Source organism: Myodes glareolus, chromosome 23, assembly GCF_982192425.1.
Source record: "Myodes glareolus chromosome 23, mMyoGla1.1, whole genome shotgun sequence".
NCBI lineage: Eukaryota > Metazoa > Chordata > Mammalia > Rodentia > Cricetidae > Myodes > Myodes glareolus.
Genome location: NC_142048.1, coordinates 28,060,070 through 28,072,146, shown reverse-complemented (window position 1 = coordinate 28,072,146; position 12,077 = coordinate 28,060,070). Strand labels below are relative to the sequence as shown.

The 12,077-nt window shown below is 44.2% G+C and overlaps 1 protein-coding gene and 1 long non-coding RNA gene across 2 annotated transcripts in view; both read right to left on the bottom strand.

Annotated features, from left to right (window-relative positions):
* Nucleotides 1-12,077, bottom strand: part of Snx25 (sorting nexin 25) — a 116,075-nt gene that overhangs the window by 81,120 nt on the left and 22,878 nt on the right. Inside the window, 1 exon segment of the mRNA XM_085680272.2 lies at nt 3,004-3,088. Coding sequence (XP_085536398.2) covers nt 3,004-3,088 — 85 coding nt within the window.
* LOC148118322 (uncharacterized) lies at nt 3,209-8,112 on the bottom strand. The gene is made up of 2 exons (XR_015736214.1): nt 5,582-8,112; nt 3,209-4,528 (listed from the first exon to the last, which is right to left on the bottom strand). It is a non-coding gene; the product is annotated as an uncharacterized LOC148118322 (long non-coding RNA).

Below are 12,077 nucleotides of genomic sequence, written 5' to 3'. Positions count from 1 at the left end.
TCTAGATTCACCATAAATTTAAGTGGCTACAGTTCTTAGAAAATAACTCTAAATTTGGCCTGTTTGTTACTGTTGTTATCAACTGCTGCCAGAAGCGTAACCTACTCTCCAAAATCTGTTGTTACCGCAGCCAACAGCTCCCATTTTGGTAGGGGATATGATGTCCGAGTTCCCTGAAAACCATCTTATATCAAACAAAGAACTTTTGAGCCTAAAGATGGTGGGTAACAATACTGTCTAACAGATACAGGAGCTGAGGTACAAGAGAGAAAAATACAAAACAGTCAACCTCGTGTGGCATAGAGAACAGCACCAGTTGAGAAAATGCTGGATTTATTTGGTGCACTCATATACACTGAACTATCAGATCAAATCTCTTAATATGGGCAAATAATATATTAAAAGAAAAATTAAGTTTAAAAAAGAAAGCAAGCCATCAAATGTGCTTTAAAAATGTACCAAATAATAAACCAAAGATCTTGTCCAAAGGCTTTATATGACACTTTCCTCTCAAACAAAATCATTGCACAGAAATTGACTTACGGGCAATGTGTCATTTGTTTCTGTCAAGTAGGCCTCAGTTTTTTTCCTAAATACACTTCATACAAATACTTCTGAAACAAACTGGCCCATCCAAGAGAAAAAGTGTCAAACTCAACTGCAAAGAAATTTTTATGTCTTCCAAAATTCAAAAGGCATCATTATTTTTGGTATTCACAACAGCCCCAAATAGAGGTAATTCAAGTGTCCATTAAAGGTTGAGCAAATAAAACGTGGCACACAAAAAAAATATTAACCATCTTTCAAAAGGAACAGTTAAAACACAGTTTATAGAATTAAAGCTTTTCTGTTTGTTTGTTTTCCTTTGGTTTTCAAGACAGGATTTCTCTATGTAATAGCCCTAGCTGTCCTGGAACTCGCTTTGTAGACCTGGCTGGGCTCAGACTCACAGACATTAGCCTGCCTCTGCCTCCCAAGTGCTGGGATTAAAGGTATGTGCTAACACAGCCATCAAATTAAGGACTTTTAGCATTTTTAAAAAAGCTTTGTTTATTTTTACACTGTGTCTATGACAGTTTGCATGTATGTATCTGCACCGCGTGCTTGCCTGGTGCCCAGGGAAGCCAGAAGAGAGTCTAGATCCCTGGAACTAGTTACACAGATGGCTGTGAGCCACTTTGTGTGCTAGAAACCAAATCCAGGACCTCTGTGAGAGCATTTGTGCTCCTCACCACCGAGCCACCTCTGCAGCAACTACGGGGTGACTGAGTAACTTTACCAGACTAACCTTCCTACATAAAACAGCTAGGGATTGCAGGGGAGGAGCTGAAAGTAGTGAAGAAAAATCAAACATCAGTGCAGGAGCTGGGGAGACTGCTCAGCATTGAAGAGTACATGCTGTCTTAGAAAAAGCCCAGGCTCAGCGCCAGCACCCACCCACACAAGGTGGCTCACAACAGCTGTAACTCAGCCCCAGGAGCTCCTACGCCCTCTTCTGGCCTCCCTGGGCACCAGACACACGTGTGGTGCACATACAAACATGTAGGCCTTCACATGCAAGCACATAAAATCAAAGTAATTTTTTTTTAAATTGGTGCAGGACCATCAAAATGGTTTGGTGATTAAAATCACTTGCTGTGCATGTCAGACAACCTGAATCCAGTCTCCAGGGGCCATGGCAGAAAGAAATAATTGACTCCTAAAAGTTTGATCCCTAGGGTGCAAGTAACCAGCACAGTGTTGTGATACACATCTATAATCCCAGCACTTGTACACCAAAATGGAAGGATGAGACAGAAAAATTCTCTGGCTTCCACATGCATGGCATGGCACATGTGCATCTGCACTTACACATGAGACATGCACACACATATGTAAAAATAAAATTCTTTTTAAGACTATTTTGTTTGGAGACAGAATCTTACTATGTAGACTTGCCTGCTGCTGCCTCTCAAACGCTGGGACTAAAAGCATGCCCTACCATCCCAGCAAAACCATGAGGTTTTGAATAAGAAAAGTCAAATTTTATAGCCAGAAAAATTTATAAAAGTAGTTTATATTAATCACTAATAGAAACATTACTATACTTAAATTATAATCTATAAAATTCTAATAATTAAAATTTCATATTATTTCTCTGCTTTTGTGATCCTCATCCTCAAATTTAAACATGGTGATTTTTGCGAACTATGCCAAGGAAAAAATACTGATTTGTGCATTGTTATTTATTAGTCCCTCTTACCTTTTTAACAGCGTGCAGTTAGTAGAAAATTCAGACTTTTTCCCTGTATAATAACTGAAATCAATATATTTACAAATCTTACCTTAATAATCTTTTAAAATCTTAATTTGATCTTCAAAATGTGCTGCATCCTTAAACAAGAAAATTTAGAGACTTGCTCACTCCTACTTCAGGAATATAACCACAGTGTACCTTGCCATTGCTCCTCAGCCCTCTTCTTGACACTCTTGCGTGCTCTCCCCCTTCTGTGAGGCTATCACTCATCTGCTTGAAGTGATGTGGCCACAGGTGCATGAGTTCACTCCCCCCTACCACACATCCTCCGATAGTATCTAGAATAAAATGTTTCCTGAAACCTATTTTAAGGAATAGGGAGCAGGTCTGCATTCCATGTTGTAGATAAATCTCTGCAGGGCTGGTTAGCTTTGTGAAATCTGGAAGTTTCTACTCTATAAGTGTTCAAACCACTTCCATTTATCCAAAACACAGATGCACCCAATCTTCAAACACAAACTCATGAAAATTCCTAGAGCTGTAGGAAGGATAGATAAACCGGAGATAACAAATACCCTTTGAGACCAGCGAGGGACACTTATCATAGTAACCCCGTGAGCCTTTGAGACCAGCAAGGGACGCTTATCATAGTAACCCCGTGAGCCTTTGAGGACAGTGAGGGACACTTATCATAGTAACCCCGTGAGCCTTTGAGGACAGCGAGGGACACTTATCATAGTAACCCCGTGAGCCCAGCCCATCCTCACCGTCTCTCAGAGCTCGGTCAATACTGTGAGAAATGACCACTCTTCTGCCCTGAGCTGTCTCCTGTGGGTTTCCACAAGCAGGGCTCTGCAATGAGAGGGAGGAGAAGAAAAGACATCACTGAACGAATCAACTGAAAGACTCCCCTGGGGCGTCTTCCCTCGGGAGAGGCCCCTGCGCCCCAAAGATCAGTCGAAAACACGCAGCCGGATGCAAACTGCAAGAGGTTTATTGGAGATACACAGGTGCCTGCGGGCGACAAGTCTCTCGGAGGGCTTGCGCGCCTGCAGGTTGGGGATGAGGGGTTTTTATAGGGGAGCAAAAGCGCGGGTACAGAAGCAGAAAAGCTTTCATTTCATTGGTCAGTTCAAATAAGGCTAAGCTGAGTGGCACATTCTTGACCTTTTACCTAAATACCAAGGAGGGGGTTGTCCAGACCCACCTGGATACCAAGGAGGGGGTTGTGCTACCTGTTTTTCTTATCTCTTCCTGCCTTCCTAGCTTGGCTGGCGACTCGATGTCTGATTTGCACAGCCCCTAGCTTGTGACGAGCCTTGCTCTGTACGTGACTCAGGCCTCGCAATCCTCTCTTCCTCCCTTGAAGTCTTTGTTCCTACTCATGTCAGTTTATAAATCTCCTGTCCTGCTGCCAGATAAGGCTGTCCTCGTTCTAATCTCAGGTGTCTTTGCTTTAGCATTCTGGAGGTCTTGAATTAAGCCTGTTATTTGTTCAGCACTCTGGAGGTCCTGACTCCGGAGGCCTTAATGGAGCTTGCTATCTGAAAACCTTTGCAGAGCGTTATAACTGTGGTTAAAGTTAAAACCATAGTTTTAACTGTGACCCCAATGAAGTTGGGGTCCTTCATTTCCCCATTTTTCTCTTATAACTGGAGTTAATTCTTTAACTCAAACTGATCATGGTATTTCTGTCTCCTATTGTCTCAGTTGCTGATATTGGAGGGTCAGGACCAGGGTCTGGATAACTAAAAGCCTGTCTTTCATAGGTTGCACCAGGTGATTTAAAATGCAGGGGCCGACTGTATTGATAAGAAGCAAAATAAGTAGGGGCCCAGCTATATATTGAAAACAAAATCAAAAGGCTTGCTCAGACAATAACCACATGAAAACTAGCATTACTTCAGAATAGCTCTTAGCAAAATTATCTGATGAATGAAGCTTGAAAGTAACTACATGGTAGACATTGTGAACCATTGCAGACCTGGGATTAGCACCCATCATTGTGGCAATAGTCTATTGACTACAAAGGGCTTATCTCAGTCCTAAGAAACATATGGATGCCTTATCATTGTAAAACAATGTTTCCCTTAAAAGGCAAGTTCAGTATTATGAAGACAAATCTCCTTTGCTGTAGACACTGGGAGTGTTGATCCTCAATTCCAGAGAATGCGCCTGAGAGGTTAGCTTCAGCCCAGCTGGCACCATATGACATTCATCGGCTTCCATTATGTTCTATAGCATCAGCTTCATCTTCATCCAAATGTGCAAGGGTTGTGCCTATTGTGAGAACTTCAACAAGCAATGAAAGAAAATGCAATACAGAATGATAATGTTTAAAACAAACAATGAGCCCTAAAGCCAGAGGACAGTCAATGTGGAAGCAGAAATCAAGAATTAGGTTTAGTTCGTAAGAGGTACAGAAAAATAAATATAATTAACCCAGTAAGTCCTAAAAGCTCAACATGTCGTTAACACATTAGGCCAGCTTGGTCCTAGGGACAACATTCAGAAATAAAATCCATGGGAGTGTAAAAGGGAGATGGTGTATTAGGATTTATGTTCAGAACTAAAACAGAAATAGAAGAAAAGGCTCAGCAGCATCTTGAGAACCCAGACAGTGGTTCTCCAGCCTTAGCACTAAGAGGGACTGGAATGGTGATCGTAAATAAAACCATATTTGTTTATCTTTTGAAAATTAGGCCATTATATAATCTAAAGCAAAATTTTCCTGTAGAAAAGCAAAACCAGTCAAGAGGTGAGAAAGATTTAAGTGTGCTTGCTTTTCTCTGCCAATATGGTCTAATCTGGAAAAATCTCAGATCGTATAAAATAATTTCTGTCAATAGGTCCCAGACACATAGGGGAGGAACGGAACAGAATTACTCTTCGCTTCTGTTATCTGTTACCGTGTTTAAAAGACATTAACTCTTAAAAAAATGAGCAGAGTCCTGTGGGCTTCTGACTTCAGGAAAGAAGAGCCTTAAAGGCGATGCAAACCCATCTTACAGCAGATGTGCCTGTCCTGTGCAGGCCCTGAGCTCAGGATATCCATCATCAGAGTCAGCCTTAGTCAGCAGATGCATGAGTAGCAGTTAACTAGCCAGGTAACAGAACTAGTGGCAGCGATTGCTGTAGCGTTTTAAACCCAGAACAGGACAGAGGGAGGTCTGGCCAGTCATTTTGCTGGTCTCTAGGGCCAATTTTGTCAGTTTATATCCTATCTATCTGACCTGAGCTTTGGGGTTGGTAAGCATAATGTAATTTTTAATAGATCCCCAATTGGGCGGCCAGTCCCTGACTTATCTGGGCCACAAATGGAGGTCCATTATCAGATCCAATTACCTTGGGTATCCCAAACCTTGGGAAGATTTCTTCTTTGATCTTCTTAGCCACCGCATTGGCTGTCTCAGTCCTGGTAGGAAAAGCTTCTACCCAGCCTGAAAAGGTATCTATAAAAAACTAATAAGTACTTGTTGCCATGTCTGGCTGGCTTAATTTCTGCAAAATATACTTTCCAGTAGGTTCCAGGCCAATCGCCCCTGAGCCTCTTCCCAGGAGCATATATGGAGTGTCCTGCATTAATCATAGCACAGTTCTTGCAGTTTTTGACTACTTCTTCTGCCAAGACAGAGAGTCTGCCATCTGATTTTCCTCAGCCATAGCATCTCAAGCTTTTTGGTGTCTTGGACAAGTATATGTCTTTTCCTGCAGATGTTCTGTATATTGCTCCATGAATATGAGCAGTGGCAAAAGCATACCTGTTGTCAGTGTAGATGCTGAGACTTTTCCCTCTGCCATCCATAGAATTTGTGTCAATGTCACAAGTTCAGCCTTCTGGGTGGGCCAATGTCCCTGAAGGGAGACTATTTATCCAAATCATTTGCTTCCTGTTCATCATTCCTGCCCCCATCTTTTGCTTACCTCCAGTCTTGTATACCTGCTTGGCTCTGACTCCCAGCCTTGTGCCCCAGGCAAGCTTCGCCATTATTTCCGGCTCTGCCTGGAGCTGCTCAGCCTGCCATTCTGCCAGCCGCCTGTCCTTTCTGCAGATGCTGGTATGATCCATAGTCCATCGACGTGAGCAGGGCATAGGAGCAGCAGCCTGGTACAGGAGGGCACCTGTGGTAGCATTGTGAGTGCTCTATTGCAGTCTGACACAGGTGAGGGGAGCAGACTGCAAGGTGAGCAGCCAGGGCTCCTGCAGGCTTTAAGACAAGTGTGGCCCCAGGACGGTTGCTAGGAGGCAAGGATTTCTCCGATGGTGATGGCATGGGGAGGTGGTCATCCTGGTGAGGAAGGTGTGGTGAAAGCAGAGGCAGGCAAGCAGCCTGCGTCTTCTGCAGAACTGAAAACAGCAGGAAAAGTAAAAGTCCCTCGTTTGGTCAGCAAAAGCCTTTGGTCATACATTCAGGGATGACCAGGGAGGAATGAGTCATTTATGTGTATCTTTATTTGTCTTTGGTCCTCTTCTGTTGCCCAGGCTCCCTATCTGTCTGAGTCCAAATTTCCTGTCTATGATCCCTCCGGTTTTCTCTTTTCTCTGTCTCTCGTTTAACATTTTCTCTGTCTCCCCAAATTCTGTAAGGTATAATCTTGCAACCTATCTATCTGCTGTAACTTTTTTTCTTATATCTGATGTTGACTGCCCTATGAAGGCCATGGCTATCGCTGTCTGTTGACTTTTAGAGGTTGGGTAAGATGCCTGTAAATCTTCATTAAACATTTAAGGAACATAGATTCTAACTGGCCCCTGGAGAACCTCTCTTTTCTTGGCCGAATTAGTGGGGTGCCTTGTAGCCCCCCTGAGAATTGCCATGAGCCCAACATTCTGACTGTCAGTTTCTCCCTTTAAGAATTAATTGGACATCATCATGTAGAAGAATGAAAGTGAATCCGTATTTCTCTATGCATAAAACTAAAATCCAAACAAATCAAAGAGCTTAACATAAAACCAACAATATTGAACCGCATAGAAGAAAAAGGGTTTTAAATACATTTTTAAACATAGCCTCAGTGGCATAGACATTGAGAGAAACAATCAATAAATGAGATCTCCAGAATTGAGAAGCTTTCTGCATAGCAAAGGATATAATCAACAGAACATAAAATCCTGTACCAGTACGAAACATTTGAGACCAGCAATTTTTTTTTTAACATTAACCAACAATAATTTGTAACCAGCCTCTATAAATGATGACAGATATTTATAACATTTATAACCCATAGGATCTGAAAGAGTTCATCACAGTTGGAGTTAAGCCTTGGCCAGCTTTGACCAGAGGTTTGAGGCGCACAGCTCCCAGCTCACTGAGGAAAAAAGATTGTTAACATCTTTAGGTCATAGCAATTATCCAGCCCAGCCATCCACGTGCTTGGGGCTGAGGCTGACTCTCTTTTTTCTTTTTTTTTTCTTAATATACCCTTATGTTTATGGCCATATCTCTAAAGTCTTGTAAGTGATCACAATATCAAAGTCAAGAAGTCATTAAGTCAGTCAGCGTCAGTCAAAGGCCTTACATATACATACACAGGACAAAGACATCAAACAAACCACAGTCTTCAAGCTGCTTCATGGCTGTGACCAGCCCCGAGTTACTCATCAGGGCCCAGGTTGTGGGCGGAGCCGCCGGCGGGGGAGCCGGCCGGGCCGCACCTTGGGCGCTGCCCCCGCGGCTCGTGAGGGCGGCTGAAAGGCGGGGCGCGCCTCAGCGGCCCCGCAGACAGCGAGAGGGGGAGGGGAGCGCGCATGCCTTCAGGGCCGCGCGGGAGGGAAAGACACTGGCGTGCAAGCGCGCGGGGCCGCAGAGGAGTGCCAGACCGCGACCGTAGCCCGAGTCCTCGGTCCCGCAAAACAATGCTTAGCGTGCGGCAGAGCTCTCCTGGCCCAGGGCAGCGGGGGCGGGGCGGGGCCATTGTCTTCTCCCCCATTGGAGTCCCGCCCGCGATGGCTCGCAGGCCGAGGGGGGGCGGTCTTGGGCAGGGACTCTGCTGCTTGCCCTGGGCTCGCTGGTAAATCTCGCTTTTCGCGGCGAGCGCAGCGGGAGGCCAGGCAGGCTGCCAGCCCTCGTGGTTCCCGGCCGCTCGCTCAGGCCTGGGCGCCCTGGGCGCCCGGGAGCCGGGTCCGCGGTGGGCAGCGGCACTAGCGGCCTGCGAAAGGCCGGCACCCAGGCCCCGGGGGGGGGGGGGCCGCTTCCCTAGCCCCCGTGCATGCTGCCGCGCTGGGGGTGGATCATAGGCCAAACTCTCCCAGGTACCGATCTGTAGTAAGCTTAAAAGGGGTAGTCAGAGACTGCCCCCTGCTGGTGTTTCCGTAAACAAACAGACAAAACCATAAAGATGCACAATAGGACAAACAGACTGACAATCAAACATGCTGCGCAAACGGAGGCTTACTACGATGGGGCTCCAGATATCCCCACCTCCCAAACGAACCCCGACGCCTCAGACAAACGTCCTACACTGGTCATGGGTTCAAACAAACGAGCCTCGTACCTTCGGACAAAGTCCGACTCTGGTCGTGGGCTCAGACAAATGAGCCCGAAAAATCGGGCTCCCAAATTCCCACGGAACGTCTTCCGGGGTGCGGGGGGGGGGAAGTTTCCAAGCCCGTCAGCTCCTTCCGAGGCCCGCCAAAATACAAATCGACCCAGCTGAATCGTACAAATTCAAATTCGCAGCGCAACAATCAAACACCAAAGACGTAAGACAAGTACATAAAACATAGAACATAGAAATGCTGGCCAGCTCACCTCACCTCCCAGCAGTGATTCGGCGGTCTCTGGGATAGGGGCCTCAATTCCCGGCCAACGCACCAAATGAAAGACTCCCCTGGGGCGTCTTCCCTCGGGAGAGGCCCCTGCGCCCCAAAGATCAGTCGAAAACACGCAGCCGGATGCAAACTGCAAGAGGTTTATTGGAGATACACAGGTGCCTGCGGGCGACAAGTCTCTCGGAGGGCTTGCGCGCCTGCAGGTTGGGGATGAGGGGTTTTTATAGGGGAGCAAAAGCGCGGGTACAGAAGCAGAAAAGCTTTCATTTCATTGGTCAGTTCAAATAAGGCTAAGCTGAGTGGCACATTCTTGACCTTTTACCTAAATACCAAGGAGGGGGTTGTCCAGACCCACCTGGATACCAAGGAGGGGGTTGTGCTACCTGTTTTTCTTATCTCTTCCTGCCTTCCTAGCTTGGCTGGCGACTCGATGTCTGATTTGCACAGCCCCTAGCTTGTGACGAGCCTTGCTCTGTACGTGACTCAGGCCTCGCAATCCTCTCTTCCTCCCTTGAAGTCTTTGTTCCTACTCATGTCAGTTTATAAATCTCCTGTCCTGCTGCCAGATAAGGCTGTCCTCGTTCTAATCTCAGGTGTCTTTGCTTTAGCATTCTGGAGGTCTTGAATTAAGCCTGTTATTTGTTCAGCACTCTGGAGGTCCTGACTCCGGAGGCCTTAATGGAGCTTGCTATCTGAAAACCTTTGCAGAGCGTTATAACTGTGGTTAAAGTTAAAACCATAGTTTTAACTGTGACCCCAATGAAGTTGGGGTCCTTCAAACTACATATAAAGATAAAACCAAGATGAAGATTTGGAGATCATGGTCTAACTCTAGAAAAGGAAACAAATGTTCAATGTTAATTTAAAAATGTTTTAAAAAAGGAGAATTAAATATCATAATACTGGAAATAAAAGGAAAATACAAAACCAGATAATTTATGAAAATTAAAAACATAACAAAGATTTTTAAGTCAGTGAGGGAAAAGATAACACCATTTGTCCCCTCAGGGTTTCCATTGCTGTGATAAACACCAGGACCACAATCAGCTTGGGGAGGAAAGGGTTATTTCCTCTGGCAACTCTCAGGTCATTCTCTATCACTGAGGAAGTGAGGAGGAGCTCAAGGCAGGAACTGGAGACAGAAACTGATTGCACAGGCCATGGAGCACTGCTAACTGGCTTGCTCTTCACCCTGCTTTCTTATACAACCCAGGACCACACGCTGGGGGTGGCACCGCCCACAGTGGGCTGGACCCTCCCAAATCAATCATTAGTCAAGAAAATTTCCTACAGACTTGCTTACAGACAATCTGATGGAGGCATTTTCTCAGTAAAGGTTCCCTTTTCCCAGATGACACTAGCCTGTGTCCGCTGATATAAAAACTAGCCAGAACATGATTCGATAAAAGATACTGGGATAGTTTTGTATTCATAGGTAGGGAGCTGATAGTCATACTTCATTTATAACTGCAAACTGACTGAGGAGCTAAGTGTTTCCTTAAACTAAAAAACTAATTAGAAAATTTGGAATCAGATGTTTATAATCACGAGATAGAAAAGGCCTCTACAATAAGACACAAAACCCAAAAGTTATACAGGAAGACAAAAAGAAAACAAAGCATGAATTTAAAATAGAATACTACTGTTTAACAAAAGACAGTATAAACAAAACATAGGTAATGTTCTAAAACAGTGTTCACAACCTTCCCAACACTGCGACCCTTGGTACAGTTCCTTGTGTTGTGGGAAACTCCAACCATAAAATTATTTCGTCAATACTTCAAAACTGTAATTTTACTGTTATGAATCATAATGTAAATAACTGATATGCAGGATATCTGATATGCTGCCCATAGGTTGAGAACCACTGGTCTAGAATATCTAAACATATGTAACAAAGGACTATCAATTTATATACATATATCTACACCCCTATTCCCCCAAACACACATACTATATGATCCTTTCATCAGGAAAATACACAATGAAGCAATCATATACCTCAGACTGCAAAGTTCAGGATACCCCTTTTGGCTAATCTATGATAAAATGTTTGTTTTCATACATTGTTGGGAGGGCACCTATTTCTCCATGCTTTGAAAAAGAAAACTGTATTAGCAACATTAAAATTTTAAATGGATAGTCTCTGAATCCAGCAACTCTGCTCATAAGGAGGTCTAACCGCTGACATGATCATCGCCGTCATCCAACAAACACAGCCGCAGAGAACTATAGCGTCACCCAGGAGTACAGGATGCCTACGCTGGACTAGGTCTCCTGCTGTCTTTGGGAGGGGAGCCAAAGGTCACCATCCTCTTCATCCCTAAGGAGAGCTAAAATCCACAGCCTTAAGATTTCTTACTTTCTAATACATATATTTGAAAGTAATATAATAATAATAATAAATACATGTGTGTGTTGTACTATGAAAGGACTTGATGCTACAAACTCAACACACAGCATTTAGCAGATTCCCAAAGGCATTAAAAAAATTAATTATGCTCCTATAGAGACAAACATTTGATATGAGTTTGATATGAGAAAGATAAAATGCACTTCCAACCATTTCAAACGTTCCTAGTCTTTAGTAACTATGTCACGTTGTAAGGTTAAGAGTCATTCTAATTTTCAAAATTTTATAATTTCTCAAAACTTTCAGTGGCCACCAGCGGTCAGATGGTAGAACGAAAACCAAGGACTGGAGAGATGTCTCAGGGCTCAAGAGCACTGGCTGCTCTTATAGAGGACCCAGGTTGGATTCCAGCGCCACATGGCAGCTCATCACTATCTGTAACTCCAGTGTCAGGAGTTCAACACCCTCTGCCGTCCTCAGTGGGCCCCAGGCATGCACGTGGTATATAACCATACATGCAAGCAAAACACTCACATATACAAAATAAAATAATAAAAAATTTAAAGTAGTTAAAATTAAAAGAGAAAAGCCAAGCACTTCAGTGAAAACCCTGACACAGCTCACACAGTCCTCCCCTCTGATAGCCCCACTGTTTCTCTCTCCGGTCCTTAACTGTTTCCATTCTGGGAACCAAGTTCAGGAAAATCTCAACTAAA